At 42.5% G+C, this 25,130-nt stretch overlaps 1 protein-coding gene across 12 annotated transcripts in view; it reads right to left on the bottom strand.

Moving 5' to 3' along the window:
• LOC310748862 (ankyrin repeat and fibronectin type-III domain-containing protein 1-like) overlaps positions 1-25,130 on the bottom strand; it is a 333,990-nt gene that overhangs the window by 10,588 nt on the left and 298,272 nt on the right. For all 12 annotated transcript variants that reach the window (XM_083584877.1, XM_083584878.1, XM_083584873.1 and 9 more), the window contains 12 exons: positions 24,699-24,900; positions 23,966-24,173; positions 21,097-21,291; positions 18,989-19,102; positions 15,178-15,275; positions 12,012-12,102; positions 7,837-7,944; positions 4,997-5,096; positions 4,580-4,712; positions 4,059-4,178; positions 2,077-2,292; positions 457-623 (listed from right to left, as the gene is read on the bottom strand). In XM_083584877.1, the coding sequence (XP_083441003.1) occupies positions 457-623; positions 2,077-2,292; positions 4,059-4,178; positions 4,580-4,712; positions 4,997-5,096; positions 7,837-7,944; positions 12,012-12,102; positions 15,178-15,275; positions 18,989-19,102; positions 21,097-21,291; positions 23,966-24,173; positions 24,699-24,900 (1,752 nt within the window). The remainder of the gene's footprint in view (positions 1-456; positions 624-2,076; positions 2,293-4,058; positions 4,179-4,579; positions 4,713-4,996; positions 5,097-7,836; positions 7,945-12,011; positions 12,103-15,177; positions 15,276-18,988; positions 19,103-21,096; positions 21,292-23,965; positions 24,174-24,698; positions 24,901-25,130) is intronic.

The following is a 25,130-nucleotide window of genomic DNA, read 5'->3' as shown; positions in this document are numbered from 1 at the left end:
TGGACCCATGAGCCAGCAGAGCAGAGAGAGTTAAAAATATCTCACTGCCATAGTCTGAGATCGGAATAGGAACCTGCAGTTGCTTCAGAAATCACAGATTGGTTATACCACCTGGAGCTCCTATCACATGATTAATATGCAGCCAAAAGATCTCAGTTCAGTATGTGACTTTTCCTTACTTAGTACATATAACATCATTTAATGAGCAATTCATCAGATATCTGGAAATATCTTCTTTTAACATCACCAGCTCAACCTGCTGGCAAACCTGCCTGCCCTGTCCATATATTCTCTCTTCCATTTCTCTTGACTGTACCCATTTAGCTGTAGTCAAACCAACAAGGGATCTCCCTAACTCTAACCCTCTGACTGAGAGCAAGTGATGCAGAGCACAATAGGATTAAGAAATAACCCTGTCCATCAATTTATGCTGCAGGCCTGGATTGAAAGCCCTACCTGGAGATGTTTGGGTTGCTTCGTATCTTCACATGACATAATATGTTGGGTAAACGTTCAGGCACCAACACTCGGATCTGGTCAACAGCACTACAGAGCTTCAGGTAACCCAAATAGAGACCAGGGGGGAGAGCCTGGCTGCTTCGCTGGTGGTAAACCAGCTTGTCCTAAAGGGAGAAAATGACCATAAAATGGCACATCTTGCTGCAGAAACCTGACAAAATTCAGCTGAGAAAGAGGGACCCCACAACAAGGCTAAGATCCCACGATGCTGCTGTTCTAGCCAGTAAGGGTTAAAACAGTGGTGGGTTTTGTTTGTTTTTTTAAAAAAGAAGCAGCAGATCAAACTTAACAGTTTGTGTGGCTTGAATTCAAAGTTCAGTCTAGCTATTTTGTCTGCAGCTTCCTGGATCCAACCAAGACCAAAAGCCTCAGGAGACAGACTGGCACGGGGCAGGAGGCACCAGAAATTTTACAAAGGAGACGTTGTCAGATATCCAGACTAGTGCTGCAATCTCCAGGAACAGAGACTGCGTTGAACTGGCCCTTTAGTGGTTTGGCCTTTGCTAATCCTGGCAATGGCTTTGAATAAGCACTTTCAATAGACCCTTGTACAGGTGCTTGAGTGCCTTTTGTTGCTGGAGACACTTGGCTGACTGAGAGGAAATGAAAAGAGAGAGGAACAACTAGACGAGGGGTCAAGAGGAGGAGGAAAGGCTGGGCACTCACGGAAGGGATTCTTTGCTAAGACCTGCTAACAAGCTGGGAAAACAACTGCGACTGGATGCAAGAAGGGTAAATGTATCAAAAATAGTTATCTGAATCCCTAGTGGGAAAACTTACACCTGGGAAACCAACTTTTCCTTTGCCTCTGCAAAGTGTCACATACCTTGAATAAAAACTAAGCAAAAAAGAAGCTGAACTTCTGCACTCCTAAACAGGGCTTAATGCAAGCCAAGTGTCACCACAATAGCCCCAGAATCCATTTTGAATCCCATGGAACATGTAAATAAACAACACCAACATGTGCAGGTTCCATGTATTGCCAGACAGTTGGTCTGTCTAGACAAGTACTGGTTAGTCCAAAGATAGGGAACTTCTTTCAACCTGCGGTCCACATCCTATTCTGGCAACCTTCGGGGGGGGGGGGGCGGACCGGAACAATGAATGTTAATTTTATCTTTATATAGTAGTCTAGTCTCTCCACATGTACACACCCCTCTCTATCTTACATCCAAACAAGCAAGAGACATTAACAGAATTCAGTGACACATTCTTTGTATCAAAAGCAGCCAAGCAGGGCCACTGAGTATGGCCTGGGAAGAGTCCCAAGGATCAGAAAGGGACTTGAAGGGTTGCATTTGACCCCCTAGGGGTTCTCCATCCTTGTTTTCTCTGACTGGCAGTGGATTTTCAAGGTCTGAGGTAGTGGTCTTTTCCAGCCTGCCTTCCTAAAATCCTTTTAACTGGAGAGACTTGGGACTGCACCTGGGATTTTCTGTATGCAAAGTATTTAGTCTGTCACTGAGTGCCTCTGAATATGAGCACAGTCTTTCCATCACTAAACACACACACACACACACACACACACACACACACACACACACACACACCAGGCACCTGCATGGTCATCAGCAGCACATCCAGAGCTGTAGGCTCTTCTGGAGATGAGATGGACTTGCGGCTTGTCTGCAGCTTTGAGAGGGGGACCCAGTGGACGCTTTCAAACGTCTGGTTTGTCTTCACTTCCTTTAGGGTAACAACTAAAATATTGCCCTGCTTGTCTTTGATGGGCTCAAAAAAGACATGTCCCAGATCCTGAATTCCCAGCAGACCCTTCAAAGAGAGGAAAAAGTCATTTATGGAGAGTGGAGTCTGGCTCTAGATAGCATATCCTCTATACTCTCCAAGGGTATACAGTGGTACCTTGGTTCCCGAATGGCTTGGCTCCTGAACAAATCAGCTCCCAATGCCGCAAACCCAGAAGTGAGTGTTTCGGTTTGCAAACGTTTTTTGGAAGCCGAACGTCTGACTGAACAGCTTCTGCGGCTTCTGCTTGAGTGCAGGAAGCTCCTGCAGCCAATCGGAAGCTGCGCCTTGGTTTTCGAACCGTTTCGGGAGTTTGAGAACCAAGGTACCACTGTAACAGTAAAAGGTATTGAGCATTTAAATATTCAGACAGAAGTGCTCCTTTGCTACCTAAAACCAAAGTCACCTGACAATACAGCAGGGCTGTCAACAGATGAAAGCATATTTTAACAATTAACCAATTAAATTTACATATATTTATATATTACAACACTTTGGCAAAGCTGTTTTTAGTGAATCTGAATGAACACAATGTTTTTTACTCATTATGAAGAGTGACTAAGATGGCCATTGGCTTCTTGAAATCTTTGCTTTCTGCTGTCTGTCAATGCAAATATTCATCATACATAGTTAAAAAGTTACTTGCAAAAAAGCTTAACTACATATGGAACTGGCTATACATGATAGCCAACAAGTACAGCCATTTCAATACGTCACTATCATTTATAATACCACCAGGCTGAATAACCTTTCATCGGGAAACTGGTAGGGAGTACATAGTCTGAACCACTGCCCCCCACAATCTTCATCAGTCACCCCCTATTTTCATATTTGTTACATATTTATTTCTGCTTATTCTTCGCCACCTTTGAGGTCTGTTGTCAGGCAGAAAGGAAGAATAGGTTAATATTTTCTGCAATCTATATCACTTTCCTCAATAATTACTTTACTGGCATTGAAGGAATCTGTTTTGGAGGACTACTTCCAAGTACTTGGTGTGCATTATATATTTGCAACTAAACTTTTAACTAATGAATTGCACTAGTTAATCAATTAAAGCTTGATCTATTAAGATACTTGTTAAAACATGCAAAATATAGCATAAAAATAGAAATGTCTGTTTTGCTCCCAATAATGTAGCACAGAGACGACATAATGGCTTCACAATGTGCATGTTGGGTATGAAACAAATGTTTGAACAGCTAACCATTTATTATTAGGATTTTCCCCCAAGAGGTGAGTTTATGTTGGAAAGGAACACAGAAATTGGCCCCTGGCCAGAAACACTCCCAAGAAACTCTGTACCTTATCAATTGCTTCTGCCTCAAACTCAAATGCCTTCTTAGTGATGGATATATCTCCTTGACTTTTCAATCCTACCCACCTGCCTGAGTTGCTTAGTACAGTGGTGCCTCGGGTTAAGTACTTAATTTGTTCTGGAGGTCTGTTCTTAACCTGAAACTGTTCTTAACCTAAAGCACCACTTTAGCTAATGGGGCCTCCTGCTGCCGCTGCATGATTTCTGTTCTCATCCTGAAGCAAAGTTCTTAACCCGAGGTACTATTTCTGGATTAGCGGAGTCTGTAACCTGAAGCGTCTGTAACCTGAAGCGTATGTAACCCGAGGTACTACTGTATATGAAGGGCATTAGATCTATCTAGCTGAAGTTCAGATCTAATGATTTTGACCTAAATATCCATGGATTGAGCATCAGATGTATGAGTGATATGTGCCTGGCTGGCAAAATACCCATCTTTGGCACTCCTGTGCCTTGAAGAGGCCTCTTTTCTTACCTGCATCTGTGAGATGGCCAGAAGCATCTTGAGACGTGTTTGCAGAATGCAGGAACACGATGATTGGGAGACAGTGACACACTGACGCAACCACAGGATTTCATCCCACATGCATGATACCTACATCAAGTATAGCAACAGGTCATTTTAGGATTCTGAGGTCTGCCCAGTTCTCCATACCTGCCCATACAGCAGGTATGGAGTTCCCCAAGTTCAGCATTTTTTTTTTAAATGAATAGAGGAAACATGTTTGTATCCTAACTAGAGTCCCTCTCTTGCTGCAACTGTGCACCTTTTCATATTGTCCTATGCTAGGTTCCCTCTCCTTATATTTAAATTTGTCTTAAGTAAAGTAACAATATTGTTTTTTACTTACTAGAAATAGGAAGAGTCAAAGGAAAATGTTTCAATGGACTACAAAATACGTATTTAGATGTAAATTTATAATGTTCTTTTAAACATATTTATTTAACCTTAAATAAAATGGCACACATTCAAAAGTCACCCTACTAAGTGGTCACCTTAGTGAACCAGAGAAAGTCCTGCATGAGCAGGCAAGAATAGGTGTCATCTATCTCGACCACAGGGATCTGATCCTCATGCGTGACCAATATGTTGTCATCCTTGTAGAATATTGATGCCAGATACAGCCCCCTGGGAAGATAGAAAAAAGTTAGCTTGGGAGGGATGCATCATCATCATCATCATCATCATCATCATCATCATCATCATTGTTTTTACTGGGAAGTATTCTTTCCACCATGGTGAGGAGTGAGGAATGAAAGAAAGATACAGCAGCTTCCCTCCCTATTTCCCTTGTTCCCCTGAAGTGCCTGGGAAACAGCGAAGTGACCCACACACCCGGTTTCTGGGAAACTCAACAAGTGTAGCAAGGGAGTGCATAGGTGGACAGATTGCATATTCTCCCCCCACCTTACCTTTTCAGTGTTTTTAAGAATTTGCTGCCAGGGTGGAAGAGATACTTCAGACTCTTGGAGACAGAGTGTTTTCTGCTCTGTGGCTGATTCTTACAGGGTTCTGAGGAGCAAAGCACATGCAGAAGGCATTACACAAACCATTATTTATACTACTGTCAACTCATCCTTTTTCTTATTACCTAGCCTTGTGTATATATCTACTAAAGATTCAAGATAAAAGACTAGGCTGATTAGGTAAAACCAATAAGATATGACATTCATTCCCCATTTCCCCCTTGGTGCAAACTATTACTCTGCCAAATTCACATAGCTCTTCCTCCCCCTAGCTTTTGTGTGAGGGTTTCCCAGCACCTTTTCCCCTTGACCTCTCTTTTCTTCAGCTTTCTATGTTCCAGTCCCTCTTTTCTCTCAACACTTTACTATCACCCACATTCATTCTACAGGAACCTGCTGATTTTGTAGCATGCTGGCTATTTTGTTCTATTTTTCAGCCATGCTACCAACTGGATCCCTGCTTTCTTTCCACTGTTCCTTCTGTAACTAAGCCTTGCTCCTCAAAGGTTGTGAACATTCCATCTCTAAGGAGGGCTAGCAGACAAGCGGCAACCAGTTTTTAACCTATTAAATATGTACAGAAGATAAGGACTGTAAAGCACAATTAAAGTTCCATATATTATTTTAATTGTGCTTCTTGTTTCACTCATCTTAATAACCCTGTGAGGGATGTCCTAAGTATTTTAATTTAAAAAGCAGAAGATAATCAAAAGATCCAGCAATCTATGTTTGTTTGAGATTCAAAGAGAAGTAAAAAGTCGTAGTTGGATTTGTACCCTTAGATCACATAGATTGTCCCTATAGCAGTTGCCTGTAGAATTTGAACTCAGTTCCCAAACACCACTAACAGACCACTAGCATACAAAAATCAGTTAACCCCAGTGCTCAAATTGCAAGGGAGCTAGAGGAGTCCCAGTCTCCTTTACCTTTTGTAATGGTACCAATTAGCTATTGTTTCTAGAAGGGTATGAAGTATAACTTAGCTAAAATTTGGGGGAGTCAGACAGCAGAAGATTTCATTAAGATGCTTCATAATATTTCATCCATAATTAAGGGCTGGTTTCAGCAGTTCAGTATTATGGCTCTGGTCAAGATTTGTTTATTGCATACCAGTTATATTAGTCAGCAGATCCAGGTAGGAACAACAAGGAGGATGCAAGAGAAAGGCCTTGTCATCTGCTGTGAAAGCAGAGCTTCGACCAAGCTGGAGATTCTCATATAATTTACAAACTCATTTTTGAAAACAAGAATATACTGGGACATCAGCTGTTAGCCTCACTCGACCCTGTGGTTATTTATATACACTCTCTTCTTGGTGCATAGGAAGTTGGCTTGATTATTTTTTTTCTGAGGGTTTCAGCAGCTTATTTCCTTCATGAGCTTTTCCATAGAGCATGCATAGTTCTCCAAAATACAGCATCTGATTACTGCAAAGATTTCAATGATTCTCTTAAAACCACTGGGAGCCTGATACAAGTACAGTAGCACCTCGGCTTACGTAACCCTCTTTACGTAAACTTCACATTACGAAAGCATCAAACCCGGAAGTGTCGGGCCAGGTTTTGCCGCATGCACAGAAGAGGTCTCCCGCCCCTACGTGCATGTGCAGAAGCGGTCTACTGCCACCCACATGCGCAGAACAGTGATCCTCGAGTTGCAGAAACCTTGGGATCTGGCTGGACCTCCGGGACAGAACCCGTTCAAAACCAGAGGTATCACTGTATATTTAATAGTCTTTTACCACTTAGTTGGGGGAATGGTACTGGTCAGACAAGACTATAACGTGCAGAGGAATTTCCACAGGTTTCAACAGGAGTTTTCATTTAATATGCTAGCAGTGGCCTTATCTATTCACTATTTCTCCTTCCCATCAATTCCAATTCCTTAGCAAACCATGAATGTGGGATGTAATCCACTGAGAGCAGTCAAATACAACATTCCTTCTTTTGCTAGAGTGGACATGCAAGGAAATGTTTGGTCCAGCCAGTCGAAACTTCCTGTTCCTCCTGGCCTGGAGCATCCTTCCTTGCATGTGACTAGTGGGTAGGCGTGACCTGGTAAAAGGCCAAGGCAGGTTCGAATCCCTGCTACGGGGTGAGCTCCCGTTGCTTGGGCCCTGCTCCTGCCAACCTAGCAGTTTGAAAGCATGAAGTGCAAGTAGATAAATAGGTACTGCTCCGGCGGGAAGGTAAACGGTGTTTCCGTGTGCTGCTCTGGTTCGCCAGAAGCCGCTTAGTCATGCTGGCCACATGACCCGGAAGTGGCTTAGTCATGCTGGCACATGACCCGGAAGCTGTACGCCGGCTCCCTCGGCCAGTAAAGCGAGATGAGTGCTGCAACCCCAAAGTCGTCTGCGACTAGACACAACGGTCAGGGGTCCTGTTACCTAACTTTAAGCCTAATGCCTGCCTTCAGGGATCACACTGTGCTCTGCCCAATCGTGAATAAACTTACTTTTTGTTATTTATGAATAAGACTGTGGTGTCTTTATTCATTTAGGAGAGATTCAAGGGGTCTTACCAGGAAAATATTAGAACACATTTCAATCTGGACAAGCCAGATTGAATTGTGTATTGTCTTAAGAAACTCACATGAGTTTGCAACTAGTTTTCTGTTGTGTAAAGGGGAAATGCACTCTGCTAAGTAAAGGAACTTGCTAGCGCAAGTTAGGAAGGATATTAATAAACAACATATCCTTTCCTGCCACTCTGAACATTCCCACAATGAATAGGCTATTCAAGAGAACTGGTATCTAAACTGCCTATGGACGCAAAAGTGGGACTCACCGTGACACACACATTGTTGGTGCACCATCTTCACCTGGCTTAGAAGATGGTCCAAAGCTTCAGCTTGACCTCTTCGCCTTGGTGCCCGCCCATCATATTCTCTCCAGTCTGAAGTGGGAAGCAAATCAAATACATAGAGAAATAGCAGCACAAGCTGTTAGCAGTTTCAATCCATTACAATATTTTCCCCTCACAGTTGTTTCATACCCATAGTACACTACTGAACAGCTTTCTGGACAAAACATTGCTCAAAACACAATTGATCTATTGACACTAAAAGCTAGACTTGATGAATGGGTGAAGATCATCATCATTTGAAAGCCTTAGTCTTAGATAGTGGTTTTCAATTTACAGGTCAGACCCACAACTGGATCCAATCCTTACCTAAATGGATCAAACCAGCAATAGCACCACTACCAACTTTTGTATGTTCATTTTCGATCTTTAGACCTGGTTTGCACATAATAGAAAATCATGAATGAGCAAGCATGAGGGTTCCTGACACAAAGAGTGTGGCTGCATCCCTCTGGAGAGCCAGTGTGGTGTAGTGGTTAAGAGCGGTAGTCTCGTAATCTGGGGAACCGGGTTCACGTCTCCGCTCCTCCACATGCAGCTGCTGGGTGACCTTGGGCAAGTCACACTTCTTTGAAGTCTCTCAACCCCACTCACCTCACAGAGTGTTTGTTGTGGGGGAGGAAGGGAAAGGAGAATGTTAGCCGCTTTGAGACTCCTTAAAGGGAGTGAAAGGCGGGGTATCAAATCCAAACTCCTCCTCTTCTTCTTCTTCTTCTGTCATGCAACTGCCATGCTATCTGGGGCTAAACCATGTCATTATGTCTGAACCTGGGCTCATGGTTTGTCTCTGCCAGACAGATCATGAGTGGTAAACCAAAAACAAACCTTGGTTACAGCTTGTAGTTTGTCTGGAGTGAGAAACCTTAAGCCTGGATTTAGACATATTAAGCTACACCATGGTTTAGCCCTGGGTAGCACAACAAGGAAAAGACTGGGGAAGGAGTAAAATCATTACTGGTAACCCACATGTTTGCTTGTTCATGCTAAGATATGGTTTGGCTTAGTGTTACATGCTAAGTAGGTCTTAATTGGTTTAAGATTAAAAAAGAGAAAGAGGTGACAGTAGAAGGGGGGAGGGGAAAAACACAGAGGAAAAATATGGCTATGTACAGTAAAACATTAACAGCCAGTTTCATAAAGTAGGTTGATGTTTAAAAAGTCCTGACTTTGCAAAGATGGAAGATAACTATTTAAGACTGTATCTGCAGTATGAGTAAGGTTACATATAGTCCTTGTTTTAGAAATCAAAATTCTGCACTGTGGTACTCCAAGTTCTGGAGCAAGGAAAATCATATTATGTATCTTGAATAAATTACACTAATTAAAGAAAAATCAGTATATTTATTTATGTTCTATTAATTATCATGCTGCTAGACATGAAGCTATGAAAAGCATTGCAGCCCCATCCCCTGATAACTGGAAATTGTATTCAGCTTCTGGGATTTCACCAAGCCAACATGTTTTAAAGTATATCACTGAAACCCAGAGTCTAGTAACTGTATTTCCTGTTTTAATGAACGCTGAGATTTTTTTAAAGATGCTGATTCTTTCACTTAATAACAATTTCTCTTATTTAGCACAGAAATGCAGGTAGTTCTGCCTAGGATTCCTCCTAGCTTTACATGAGAGTTCAGTCTTAAGAGGTGCAAATCATGTTAGGCAACACAGAAGCAATAACCCAAAAGCAATAACCACTGGTGGGAACTGCTCATAAGGGTGATGGAATTTAACAGCTGCCACCAGTAGGAGGAGACGACAAATCATAGTAACAAACAAGGTTAGGTCTGTTGTAGCTCTTTTCAGTATTTCCACAGCCTCATGTCGGCTGCTGGCCTTCAACTGGGCAGAAGTTTCTTCATACTAATGGTGAGAGTTAAACTCACCTAGACAAATAAATAAATAGAACCTCTTCCTTGTGCTTCTTAGTTATGAGGTGGCAGAGCTACTGAGCAGCACAGGCTAGTGTGGGGGAAGCAGCCCTTTTACATTAACTTTACATTAATTGGTTTATACACTCCCCTGTGCTGCTGTTTTCCATGGAAAGATCAGCTCTGTTAACTTTGGCTGGGACCTGGTGCTATTTTTAGGTGCTTTAAAAACACCCAGGGAGGTGCTGCACACTTTTACGTGACAAAAGTTGGTTATTTTTATTTAGGGGAGAAATATTTTCTTTAAAGTTTGAAAGCAAGGAATAAATTACTTTATAACTCAGGCTGGAATGTTATAGTTACATGCTATATTATACAACCCAAAGCTAAAGGGCCTAATCCATCGATCTGAGCTCCATTAACTTCCAATTTGGTCATGATGGATTTGCATCCCTGGACCACAAGTACTGTCCTTAAAGGTATTGCCTTTGTGGTTGATGGAGCAAGATGTGTAATTAGCAGAGGAGAGAATGACATACAGTTGTTTAACTATGAATGTCTCATCGTGTTAGAGAATGACTGACCATGAAAGACACAATTTACATCTCTTAAGTTGTACACAGCAGCAGCATTATTTACAGAAACCTTGTTTTGTCTTGGCTGTTGTTAAAGGGATGGAAATCCTTCTTGGCCTCAGTGACAGGAATTCTATGATCTAACTGCATTGTAAACAGGGGAAAATATAACTATTAAGCTTGGAATTTTTCTTTTACTTGAATTTGGCTTTGCTGTATTATGTGCATTTCACATAATACGCTGGATGAAAATCATACATCACCTTCATTGAGCCTCTGAATGGGGGATTTTCTGCCACTTTCTCAGGGGAGAAGGAAAACTGATACATTTTAGGGGACACAGGCGTATGTATACCTATGCAAGATGAGATGGCAGAAGGCTTCCTCAAGTATTCCTTTATTTAAAACAAAATAAAGCAAAAAGACTTTCCACCATTCAGAGTGGCAGAGGAGCTCCAATCAGCTGCCTATTCTGCAGTAAGGGCAGCTGTCTTTCCTTTTAACCAACAATGCTCCTGGGAATGAAGCTATGTCATGGCATAGCATTGTTCCCATTTAGGCATCATATACGACCAAAGTGGTTGCTGGTCCAAATCCCTAGTCCAAATCCCTGCAATGCCGGAATGCTGTCCACAGAGGTCCCTGGGTGGGCTCAAACCACCAACCTTTTAGTTAATAGCCAGACATACTGATCCACTGCACTACTAAACCTGTATTAGAATTAGAACTCTGATGCTGCTTCAGGGGCAGCAAACCTCTCTTATCTAAAAGGAAGAAAAACTTAAGGAAACTGCTCCCTCAGCCCACCAGAATGTATCAAAGCTTCCACCCTTTAAAAACCCAGGTTACAGGTGAAGTATTAGCTTCTCACTCCCCAAAAATAAACCACTGAACCCTTCAGGTTAGCTGTACATAGGGATTCTGGTCCCTTCACGACTCACCGAAGCCCAAGCTTATATGGTGTAAAATTTATTTCAGTTGGCTTCTAGTGATAGGTAATATTAAGTATCATACTGTTAATACAGCTTGAGCTGGGATGGGAAAAGCAAAAAAATCTAATAACCTAAACAAAATAAATATATAAGAGAGTAGAAAGGAGATTAAGGATACCAAAATAATATTTTAAATATATGGGCCTTTTTTGTTTAAGAAAGAAGGATAGAGAACCATTTAATAATTAGAAGTTTAGATAAAAAGAAGCATTGCTATTGCAAATTATGCTGCCATGGGAATCCCTGAAGGGCATGTTAATTTGTAGGACTTTGGTGTTTCAGATAACCAGAATTTGGAGACACAATGTTCTGGTGTTTGTGTGCTGTGTGCCTTACAGTATATCCAGGGTATACCTTCTCTTCCATCACCACTGTTGTTACTACTAGACCTATCTGTCCTTGCACATTTTGAATGGGGACAGCATGTTTGTAAGTCAATCCCTGCTTTTTCTTTAAAAAAATTGCAATTCTCATAAAATTATCTTTGAATAGCCCATGAAAGTTGGTGCCATAATCATTATTTTAGTCTTCAGAATGCCACAGTACCCTTTGTTCTATACCATTGAGTGCTCACTAAGCTCTAAAACATGAGCAAGACCAGTAAACTAGCCTTACGGTATGAACGATAAGGTGTATGTTTGATGCTCCCTGATGTTTCTACTTACTTGATGGAATAGCAAAGGGTGGTATTGAAGTTTGCGGAGGTCCCCATCCCTTCATGTTGTAGGCAGATACTTGGACGTAGTAAGCTGTACCCTGTAGGGAAAGGAATAAGGAGTCACATGGACTAGAGAAAACCTTGTTGCTCAGAAGGGTGAGGGGTGGTTTCAGTTTCCCTTCCACTAATATAGTCACCAGGTGTTCTCCATAATAGGTCATTATTGAAAGAGAGGGAGGATGTGGAGCAATACTGCCTATGGCCTGTGAACTTGCAGAAGCAGTGCAGGCCATCACCATCTTGCACAGTCTTTCTGTCTTCTCCTGTGTCATGGGTTTAGACTAAAGTTGCTGATAAACTCCAGAATAACTCAGATGGTCTGACAGATTTTGGAAGTTCAGCTTTTGCAGATTTAATTTCTGATTGAATTCAGACAAGCTTTTGTCTGTATCATATCTGATTAAAAATAAAATCAATTAGGGCTTCAGGGTAGCACAGCAGCTCCACAGAAGTCTCTAAACCCTGCCATGATATTTGTGCTGTGTGCCAGGCCAAGAGGACTCGGCATATTCCACATCCTTCCTACCACAAATGGAAACCCTACTAACCCTCCTATTTCATATTACTTAAGTGGGAATCATTTGTGATGTGATGATAGAAGCAGAGTTTAATGATGTTGTCTTGCATTAAAAGTACCCAAAGATCATATGCAGATGTAATCCAAGTCCACATAAATTTTCCGGATGTCCAGCAGATACCCAGGAAATAAATCTGAATTCCCCTCTGCATCCAGTGTTGCCCCATAACATTGCCAAAGAATATTTGTTATGTATTCAGTTCCTGGATGCATAATATTGCCCTAAAATAGGAATGACTGCTGGTTGTGCCCAGTAAAGCAGTGTACAGTGGTACCTCAGGTTACATACACTTCAGGTTACAGACTCCGCTAACCCAGAAATAGTACCTCGGGTTAAGAACTTTGCTTTAGGATGAGAACAGAAATCGAGCTCCGGTGGCACAGCAGCAGTAGGAGGCCCCATTAGCTAAAGTGGTGCTTCAGGTTAAGAACAGTTTCAGGTTAAGAACGGACCTCCAGAACGAATTAAGTACGTAACCCGAGGTACCACTGTAGACAGCCTTCAGTCTGTACCAAATTATCTTGAGTCCCAACCCCCAACTTGATTGTTCCTATCAGTTCAGTTTCACATGTGGAGTATGTCTTTCCTATTAAATGTATGATCAAAATGAATCCAAATTCTTTTTTGGGCCACAGCCAGTTGAACCATGTCAGCTGATTGTCAGCCTAGTGGTATCACATAACTAGCTTCACAAGCAAACATTTCCATTGGGCATATTATGTGTAATGTAAGTTTTCTTAGGAGGCTAAGGGAGCAGAGCAAGCCTACAGGCCATTTGTTGCAAAATCATATCCCTTTGCAGCTCCCAGTCTCGTCTCCCCAACAACTTGCTGTTTGTTCAGAAGTCTGGCTCCTGTTTGAGCTCTTGGAAGCTGTCCACCACACAATGGGGAGGGGACAGCTGACAGGCAGTGTGGGTCCTGCAGTTCCCAGAGAGATAAAACTGCAGGGGTGGGGGGCAGGTCCCAGCCAACCCATGACCTCCATACACTTGAGGGTTGGAGTGGAGTCACTGATTCTCATCTCCAATTAGCCATGGAGCTGGTGGAGAGTTTGATCTTTGCAGGTGGTGGGGGTATAAGATTTATTGGCTTGGAGTGGGGGGGGGTGAGAAGGAGTGCCATTGGGTAGAAATCACAGAAAAAACTATGGATCACACGGTTTAGTGACTAAAGCTCAATTGCAAGACCCTGAGATTTCAGCCTGGGGATGGCTGCTCCTTCCCATGCAATACATACACTGAAAGCTATGAACTGCTCCTGGCATTTAGCATGTTGCATTTCATGGGGAAATGGTAACTGTAAACAAATCATTATTATTTTCTAAAGATACTGTTTTTATTATGTCTGCATTAAATGTTTCCTAATTGTTTGACAGCTTTATCACGTAATTGCAGAATCATATGGATAGCCAGTGAGGGGAAATGAGTGGGGAAGCAGGAAGAAGGGAAGAAAGTGGTACCAAAAGAACAGCCCTGAAATTACAAATGTGTTCACAACGAAGGCAAAAATAGTTGCACAAGAGGCACATCTCAAAACTCATGAAAAGGAACAAAAATTAGTTTCATATCTTGCTAAACTACTGAGACTGCTTGAATTCTTCTTTATGTTCAGGGGCAACCTCAGACATTTTGGTTTCTGAAATATAAGTAAAATATTCACCACAAGCCTTTGTACTGGACTATTTGGCCCAGAAGCCTCATGACCAGGCATGGAAATATGCACTCATTTGTGGCAAGAAAAAGCCATGTCCTGATAAGGAGAAACCTAAGTTAGACCCCTTCTGTTTCATATATTATTGTTGTATGTGCAGCTTGATTTTCATTAGGAGAGAACATACAAATATTTGGTCTTTCCTCTGCAGTCTCAGTTGGTACAGCCTAGTAATAAATTTATGACATGCTCTGCATATCATGTGCCTCATTTCAGACACCTACTTTCTCACACTACAGCAACAAGAAGCCTGTTGCTGGAGCTCTTACCTCAGTTATCTCCCCCACTCCAAAAAAAAAACATATTCAGTTTTATGCCACACCTCTATTACTACTACAAGAAAGGTATTGCTCTAGCTGATCATTCAGATTTGTGAGTAAACTCTATGTAGACCATAGTTATCTCAATCAGGAAGCATGACAAAATCCACTTAACCAAGTTTCAGAGGAAAAGAATTTGGGGCTCCTTATCCCCTGCTTGCAGCCACTACTTAGGGCAAATGCTGCATCTTGCTGCCTTGTAATGTAATGATTGGGTCTTAAATAGGCCACACACATTTCAGGGAACTTAAAATGGCTACCTGCATGCAGTTAACTTAATAAGTTCAGTGTTGTGTGAAGAAGTACCAATCCCTGAAATGGGCACTTTACTTAAGAAAATCATTCAGACATCCTCATATTCTGGCTGTGTGGTGGGCAGAGGTTCACTGCAGTTAGCTTGCACTTTGGTGAATTAGAACAAGAAGTATGGGGTGAAGGGATCAATTGGGGTCATTCCCTGAAGTACCCTTGTGGCTCAGCACACAGCACAGTAACTTACTCACCGAGAGGAGGCCATGGATGGTGATATGTAGGTTTTTCAGCTTGTTGATCACCACTTCACCCAGCGGTGGGGAGAAGGTGGGGGAGCAGCTCCATTCGACTGCAAACAAAGGAAAAGCACAGCCACTCCGTCAGTAATTGGGAGTCTTTCATCAGTAAGGCAAAGGATGTAGTGCTTGGCAGTCAGTCAGGGCTAGATTAGAAAGCTAGGCTGCCAGGGATGGTACAGCTGCTGTAAGGGGATTGACTGTGAAACTGAAGAACCAGCTACAGCGGGACCAGCTGTGCATACTGGAAAAATGTATTGAGAAAAAAGGCATGGAAGAGCTGGGGGGCGGGGAGGGAAGGTGTCAATTGAGAGAGAGAGAGAGAGAGAGAGAGAGTGCAACAACAGGGCACACCTTTTTCATATTCAAAGGACTTAACTCCCTGCCAAATGTGCAATGCAGGAGCTGCACATAGCGCAGCAGAGAAGTCTCTATAGCTAGGGTTACTTCAACTCTTTATCTCAGCACAGGAGACGTAACAGAAAGAGTTAAAGGCAAAAAAGGCAGGCCAAAAGATGAACAGTCAAGCTGATGAACCCAGAGATAAAAGAGAGAGCACAACAGATGGACCAAACAAAGGCAACAGAGAGAGGGTGGGAAATAGACAAAGTAGATTAAGTGGCAGGATTTGGTGCAGACTGGTAAAGGAAAATTCTTCTGAAAGCCAAAGTTATGATGACAGGACACAAAGGATTTAAACTGCTGGGAATTCTATGTTGAGGGAGCAGGTGTTGGGGCCAAAAAGAGACATGCTTTTATGGGATCCAAATAGCCTGAAGATGGGACAGCGTTATGGCATTCAACTTGAGTGAGCACTTGGGAAGACATTTCTAAAACTTTTAGCAAAAAGCAACTTGCCTAGTATAGAACCAGCACCATTTAGACACTACCATAAATCAGCCACATATTTCCTTCTCACATTACAGAAGAAGTGTAAGGCACTTTCTACCAAATTTCTAGAATAGCAGATTCTGGAGAAGTGGTGAGATTGATTCATGTCACAAGTGGCCACCAACCAAGATGGACTAGAAGAAAGGCATGGAAATATTTCAAATTCAACAACTAGAAAACTTAAGCTCGGTAATCTCCATGAATTATGCAAATTTGGTGGATGCATAATGTCTAAATATTTCAAATGCAAAATCAGTTTGCAAAATTACGAAGAGCTTGGCAGTAACTGAGATGAAACTGCACACAGGAACTGCCACATGAAACCCTGGACTATTTATTTATTTAAGTAATCTCTTAGCCTTTCTTTAGCCAGAAGTCCTAAAGTAGGTAACATAAAATAATTTTTAAACTAATACAATAAACCAAAAAAAACAAACAGTAAGCATATCTTTAAGAATTCAGTTTAAACTCTTGTGTGCCTGTGCAAATAAAATAGATAAAAACAGAGGGAAGGGAATTCCAGAGGTGGTGCTTATAACTGTGGCCTTATCTCTTATCACCACTCCTCTTCTGATCCTAGACAGCAGCTCAGCACTTCCACAGCTTCCCCTGAGGTGACTGAACAGGATAAACAGCTGGGTATAATCTGCATTCTGATGACATCTCATCTCAGATCCTGGAATGAACTCAGTGGTTTCATGTATACGTTAAAGCAGCACAGGGGATAAAGAAGAGTCCCACAATGCAATGGATCAGACTAATCAAAATGCCATCCAGACTGGAACAGAAGCACGGTGCCCTTCGTTCCCATACTGGACAGTTAGTCCAGAAAGATGTTTAAAGGTACTGAACACCACTGAAAGGTCCAGGAGAATCTACAAGGTCATACTTTCCTGATTTATCTCCTAGGATATCATCCTTCAGGATGACCAAAGGTGTTTCCGTATTAGACGTTAAATTGAAATCCATTTAGATACTTGGTCTCATTCAAGAGTGACTCAAGTTGCCTAGCCAACTCATCTGAGCATTTTGCCCCAAAGGGTCTATGAACAACTAGCTGTTATTTCCTGGGTTCAGTGAAGGTTTTTTTTCCGGGAGCCACTACACAACTGCCTACTTCAAGGTGACTGAGAACAGCCACTTTTGCAAGCTGGCCTTTATAACATCCAGGAACAAACCTGTCAACCCTCTGCACAAAGCAAACTATAAAGCAAACTAGGCAAGTTATAGTAGACAATACTCTTCCAAGCACCTATCAGTGTCATTGGACCTCAATAATCAAAACTCATCCAACAGTATTTAACTAGATGGTGTTCTGGAATTATGAACAGACTGTATTTCAAGAACTGTGGTATCCAAATTGCTGTAGATGTAAGCAATTTTATCCTCAAAGAGCCTACTACTCTTAGCAGGCATCTAAGTGTTCCTGAACATGGAAAAGGTCTTGGGCTATATTGGGCAGCAAGTTGAGGATGCAATGGGGAAGCAGAAATATTGCTTCATTGCCAACACCACTACAGAGTAGGCTTGAAAGCTGGTCCCCCAAGCCTTCTGAAATGGCCCATACATGCTAGGCCAGCACTTCCCCCCAGAAATATGAATAATTTATTTTTATTATGGCTCATCTGGCATTCAGCAACAGCACCATCAGGCCTGATGTGTTGATAGCAAGGTCATGTATTTCACAAAGTCTGGAGGAAGGACTGCAGTGGGAGACGGTCACTTCATTCCTGACCTTCCTTAATTATTTGAAAGCATTTTTACCCTGTTCCTTAGCCAAACAGACTCAAACAGTAGTCTACAAAGATTAGCAGTAAGGCAGTCTCTGCCCTCAGGTTCATAATCTATACATCTAAGTGGCCTTTCTACCCCACCCCATCTTTGCTACAACCTGCTCATAAAGATTTCCACAGGGACATCTCTCACTTTGTTAATTTCACTGCGCAGGAACATCATAAAACCAACCAATCAAGGGCACCAAAGCAGCCTTCCTTGAGCTCTATGAAATAATGTGCCTGGTGTAAAGTCTAAATATATAGCAGCTTCCTATGTTCCAGGAGTAAAGCAGGGAGATGGGTAGGGAGGCCACTGTGAGCCCCATACAGGTTATAGTGCCTGGGCCTTTAAAATAGATTAGTTTGACAAATCTTCAGACTCTCCCAACAACCAACAGGCTAGGACAGTGTAACTTTTGAAACTAGGCCTAAGATTATGCAATCCATCAGACTGGTCTATTATAATCATAATTCATATAGCACCCAAAGTATTCTAGGAACTGTAAAAAGATTTATGACCGGACAATCCCTGCCTGAAGACCTTCAAATCTTAAAAGACATGAAACAAAAAGAAAAAAAGGTAACTTACCATATCTTAATAAGTTACAATTGCCTTGAAAAATATTTATTATATGTTATGCAAGCTCTTCATAAAATTAATATATAATTAATAATTTTTAAAGGCAGTGGTAACTGATTAAGGCTTGGAGGATGCATAGATGGATCAGTAATTGATGTCCATCTCCCAGTCATTATGGCAGTTGTACTATATATGTTCTGTGATATATTTGTATGTAAGCAGATTTTAGACCCTGTAAACTACAGTTCAGTACCACTGAACTATGCTGATGCATTCCTTTTTTCTCTTTGGACCTTCACATCTTCAATGTATATCCATAAATTATTCACCTCAAAATGACAGACAACAAATAATTTAAAAAAGATGAATTTTGCAATTGAATCAGTGGGCCCTTAGGAATTTACTTGGATCAGATTCCCAGTCAAGAAGGATTGTTCCAAAAGAGGGGGGGAAATCAATTCACAGGTCCATGTAAGTTTAATTCTTGGGTAATATGGTTCTGAGCATCCTTTGGATTTACCTTTATATTTGGTGACAATGGCTGAATTGACACTTAAGGGCTCCTGGAAGGAAACATCCACAGAAGTGCTGCTGGCCACTGAAAGGTGAACATTCATGGGTGGATCTGGAACCCCTGAGAACAGATAGCACAGGTATAAGGAGGGACATATCCTGGTGTATCAAGGCCTCTGTGGAAGGAATAAATCTTCAATATAAGCCTAATTTACAATTTAACTGCCAGCCAGAATGATCACAATAACAGAGACGAGGCGAGGTAGGAAGGTATGTTTCCTTTGCAAAATAAAATATAAAATAAAATTAAATTCTGAGAAGAGATATGGTGGCAATTTGCATGCACTGAGATGGGTTCAATCAGCAGAAGATGCAAGACCACAGAATCCCCCCTTAGGTTCAGTAGTCAGATTATGTGGGATAGGTAGGGAACCCTTAATGAAATCCACAAGCTGCACCCTGCCTCCCACAATTTTAGCCAAATCATACTCCTCCAAGTTTGCCTTCTAATGATAGTAGCTAAAAGAGCCATTACAAAACAAAGCCACTTCCACCTTAAGGAGGAGGTGGGGTTGCTGGCTTCACGGCCCCTCCACGCATTCGGTGGGTGGAGGCCAGCCCCGCGCGATTGGGGGGATTCCCGGCCGTGTCACCCACTAGCCGGCCAATCGGCTTGTTCGGGTGTGTGGCCTGCCCTATAAAGTCAGGACGCAGCCGGGGGTCTCCCTCTTTGCCACCCACCAGCTGTTCCTGTTGTCCTACCCTATAAGGTTTTCATTCTTTGTCCTTGCTATGGACCTTGGTTGGTCGCCGTTGAGGGGCCTGGTAGGAATTTTTCCACTTGGCAAATTGTCACCAGCCGCTTGGTTTTTGCCTACCTCGTAGCAAATCGTCACAACTTTCTGGGTATTGGTGGTTAGGCATTGGTATAATTCTGTAGATGGAAGAAGGGAGGTAGCACCATCACCTGCCCCGCATATTGAAGGGTGGTCTGTTAAAGGATTGGGGGGGGTCATGGCCCTGTTCGAAGCCTATGGAGGTTAGGGCCTAAGGCACGCCTCCTATCGGTGACCCCAGGGGAGTTCCTAGTTGATGTGCATCAGCAGGACTCCCCCCTACTGGTGGGTAAACCTTCCCAGACTTCAAGCAGACGGGCTGGAGTCAGATATAGTCAGTTAGGGCCAATGCCTAAGCCAATAGCGCTCTTCACGTGTAACCAATAACGTTGTGGCCTTTCTTAGCCCATTAACCTTAATAATTGCATCATGTGTCATTATTTCCACCGGGGGGGGGGGGTGTCGGGAACTCGCCATGCAAGAGACAGACCTCCCTCTGCAAGTCAAGACATTGTAGAGTTTTGAGATTTTTTTATCTCCCCCACCCCGAAGAATCAGCCATTGCTACAAGTGAGAACATGACACCAAAAATAGTCAACTTGTCATAAAGAAAAGTGAGGGAAACATTTTCTTTTGTGAAGCTTAGCACCTGGATTGGCATTCATAGTCTAAGGGTCACTATGATAATTATATCTGAGCTAGGAAATTAATGCTTCCGAAAATATCAAATGGGTTAGAAAGGTGGCAAAAGGTTGCTTTTATTTGTAGCAGCCACTGATATTTGGGCTATCTGAATATGTTCTACTAAACTCATTAATTACAAGCACCCTCTGCCATGGTGTAATTAGATTTCTCTTATTAATGCACTAAGGCCACTATAGCTTTACAGGATACCTTCATTTATTATATCAACCAGAAAGATATAGAATATTGGTCTTGGGTGAGAGAAGCAGTTTCAAATCTGCTCAATGAAGGTTGACTAGAACAGCACGGGGAAAGCCACATTCACCTAGCATGGACCTACCGATTTCATTAACTAGTGACTTGCTTCAAGATTCTGTGAATCACTAAATTAAGAACTTTACCATGTGCTGACAACAACATGGGGTTTATTATGGCAGGTCCTAAGGCCACTTCTTCGTTTCTGTTCTGGACTAATTACATATTGTAGGACCCAATTTCCTATCTCTAAAACCCTGCAGTGACATGCCCACTGTTCCCATCCCTGATCTACTTAGAGGGTCAGGGTACATTGCATGCTGCTATTTCAGACACTTACGAGCATGCTCAAATCCAGCATTCATGCGCTTGTATAGCCGATAACGCCATTCCCATGCTTTTAACTGTTTCTCTTTTTCTGAGCCATCTGCATTGGGTAGCTCATTCACCACCTGCGCAGTAAGGTCATTGACACGCTGTTCTGCCTCCTGGACCAGTGTTGACAAGTGCAAAGACCGACTCTCTAAACTTACAACTTTGGAAACAGAACAGAGGGAAAACGAAACATTTAATACATTGCACGAGAAGAGGAGGAAAAATACATGACCAGGCATAAACCTGTCTGAAAATTTCTGAAGTGATTCTCTTTGCCTCTACCCTCAGAAAACCTCCCATGCTAAGCAATCCCTCAAGCCGAAGAAGCACAGCTTGATCCTCATTTCCCAAACAGCATGGGATAAATGGTTGGTGCAACTGGAGTTTGAGCTATTAGATAAAACCACAAAGTTGCTTCTCCACAGCTGCTTCTGCAAATTTGTGATTCTGGCTCCTCTTAAATGCAGATTTAAAAGCCAAGCTCAAAGGAATCCCAGCTCTCCCTTCCCCCAGAATCTGCTGCTTATCAGCGAGAGAAATTCTGTCTTGTGGCCAGCATAGCCTTGTTACACAGCAGGATGCACCCACCAGTTCAAAGCAAGTCTTTCGATAGCAAGCTAGAACTGAATTCTGAAATTTTGCTTCTACTACAGTGGTACCTCAGGTTACATACGCTTCAGGTTACAGACTCTGCTAACCCAGAAATAGTACCTCGGGTTAAGAACTTTGCTTCAGGATGAGAACAGAAATCGTGCAGCGGCGGCGCAACAGCAGCAGGAGGCCCCATTAGCTAAAGTGGTGCTTCAGGTTAAGAACAGTTTCAGGCTAAGAACGGACCTCCGGAACGAATTAAGTACGTAACCCGAGGTACCATTGTATTTTATTTATTTATTCAAGGTATTTTTATTTAGTAGGAGCTAACATACCCTGGAAGACCCCAGAAACCTGTTGGAAAATGGCAACTATGATCCTCTTGTCATTTCTAATACTTAGAGGAAAAGGTAATTAAAGGATGAGCATTCTGCTCTTCACTACCAGAATGAGCCTTAAGCATTACCAAAACAAGGGTTTTTTTGCATTTCTTACATTGAATGAAAAACCTACATTGACTAAAACATACTGTATTTAAAAATGGGTTTTTTGCTTTTAAACCTGGATTAACAGCATTCACATTTGCATATCTATTCATATTAGTTATCATGATGACTTCATGACTAAAATATGAAAATATCCTCATTCTGTCAGAATATTGGAATGGGTCTGACTTTGTTTCCCACAAGCACAGGGTTCCGAATCTGCTTGCACCCACATCCCTACCAGCACCCAATATACCAGTGTGTGTGTGCATGCCCCCCCTTTACCTGCCCCACGGTCGTGCCTTCAGTAGACAGCAATGTATCAGGGTGGCAGATGTGGCAAGGGACCCCAGCAAACTATTGTTGGATATCACTGCTCACTGCTTGTACTAGGGACAATTTCTTACCATTAAATGGGATGGCCAGGTCTATTACTTCATCCAGCTTTTGTCATTACTGTTTGAGAAGTAACATATGCACAAACCCACAGCTGGAGCACAATCTGTGTGAGGTATTTCCCTTTCCTCAGTCTAGATATGTTAAGAACAAGAAGAGAAGACCCCCATTGAGGATCAGAGTGCATATACTTTATTCACGGGAATCTCTTGGTTTGCCTGACTCCTATGGCTAGGCAGCAAAGAAATACACACCTCTTTTCTATCTCCTTTCACTGAACTCCATTATTACACACAGTGCCAGCTAGGCCTGTGGCTACTCTCTGTGTGGGCCACCCAGCAAGCAGAGACCCCAGTGGCTGCATCTAGCGCAACCTATTTTTGTGTGTGTATGTGTGTGAGAGACAGAGACAGAGAGAACACAAACTTGTGAGAGAATACCCCCCCCCCAATCTCCAGGGAAAGAGTACTAATAAACACTTATTCAAAGTCACTCCCCTTCTGCTCTCCATTCACAGAAATCCCTTCATTTGAAGAAAGGGCAATCTGTTCCTGACCCTAATACCAGAACTGTCAGCTTATTCATGAGGCAGACTACCTGCAAATAACCAGCAGATGAAGATTTTCCTGTTGCTCTTAGCTAATCATCTGAAATGAGGTGAATTCCCTTCTCATCATTCTATTCACTTCACCTGATCAGGCAGCATTAATGCTTCTTGCAGCAAAGCTGTTCTCTTCCAAGGTAACACTCTGGAGAGTAAATTTTGGCATCCCTCGGGTGAGGATTCAAACAGTACAAACGGCTCAGCTTGAATCTATCCTGCAGCCCCACTTCTTGTTGTGTGCAAATCAGCTGAAATAATCTCTTAGGAACATGCCACAAGGATGATGTGACTCTTTATGGTTGTGGCAGTGCCAGCCTCCTTTGGTATTCACTCTTGGCATCATTCCTAACACCAAGTCAAATTGATAATTACAGCTTCTAGGATGATATGCTGCTCTGGAACCTTTTAGCTATAGCTTTCATTTGCACCATCATGTTTCAAGAAAGCGCTACTGTACTTTAGGCACGACACAGAAAAATCTAGCAATGTGATTTTTCCTGTACTGAGGGAACATATAATCCAGCTATGAAAGACACAGGAGCATGCTAGGCATCAGAAACCCTAGTTCCAGGGTCCTATATGTTCTCTTTTTTACAGCTAACTCCTTTCAGATGCTTTTCATTTTCCACATTTCACCAAAAGAGAGTAGAATTCCCATTGCTCATGATATCAAGAAACCTAAGTGGCCAGAGTTCCTTAAGCATCCACGGGAAAGGACAAATTGGGTCACAGGATTGGGCCATTGACTGGTTACTTACAGTGAGGGCTTTCTTTGGCTCCAGCCAGCAACAGAGTCTTGGCAATAGGTGCATTGTTGGTCATGATGGCAATATCCAGTGGCAGAAGACCCTCACTGTTTGGGGTGTTAAGATCCAGCTCCTCTAGGCTAAACTGCTTGAGCAGCTCCTGCACCTTATCAAGGTCCTGCAGCTCAACAGCCTCAAAGAGTGCAGCATTGCCTTGAAACTGCAGAGAGGAACAGAGTCACACAAATGTAAGTATGCCACTCATTTCACAGTCTTCTCTGCTCAGTTGCTTTCACTACAGTAGCAAGATAAAATTGAAATGAGGGTGGAGTAGATCAGTGCAGAGGCCAAGAGAAGAAGACAACACTTTGCTTTCCCACTGCAGCTCAAGCCAAATTTACCATATCCATAACACCTCTAATGAGACAGGGTAAATGTGGGTTGCAAGAGCTCAGTCAGGAAGATATTTGACACCTCTAAAGTTCCTATCAAAGTCCAGCAGTCCGTTTGCCTCCTTTTCTTTACACCAGCCGCACCATGCATTCAGAGTTCATGACACACCAGTGGGTAGGTAGGCAGCCAAAATCCAAAGCTATCGCCACATTGTGGCAAGGAACAGCCAGGTAGTCTTTCAGCAACCATGGTATGGATGGAGCATGGTATGGATGGATTTATGTCCTTCTAACAGGACATAAAAATTCTAAACACCCTCAGAGCTTTTCAGTTGTTAGAGCAATGTACTCACAGGATAGGATTTGCGGAGCTTATCCTTTTCACTCCTCCCTGCTATGTTCCCTTCATCAAATGACATGTAGTTAACTCTGAATTTTCCAGAAAGGTTCCGGTAGAGCCTCTTAGCAGCATTTGGAGATGAGGGTCCTGGTTGCTTCCTAGACTGGGCTAGCTGCGGGTCTCTCATTTGCTGTGTCATTTTAGGTGAGGAAGACCTGATGAACAAAAAGAAAATGACAGATGAATGTTAAATGTCTAGAAATACAAGGAGAGGGTGGCCAATCCAGAGCCATGCACAATGGTCTGATTTGCACATAATGCTAAGCCAAGCTAAGGTTTGGTATGAACAAGCAAGTATGCAGGAGCACAGAGCGAAAATTGTGGTCATTTCATTCCTTTCCTGGCCCTGCTGCTGCCACACTAACAGCAGCTAAGCCGTGTGTGT

The sequence above is a fragment of the Podarcis filfolensis genome, assembly GCF_964270895.1.
Source record: "Podarcis filfolensis genome assembly, chromosome: 14".
NCBI classification, from domain to species: Eukaryota; Metazoa; Chordata; class Lepidosauria; order Squamata; family Lacertidae; genus Podarcis; species Podarcis filfolensis.
The sequence above is the reverse complement of the archived record's forward strand: the minus strand, read 5'-3'. Positions and strand labels throughout refer to the sequence as shown.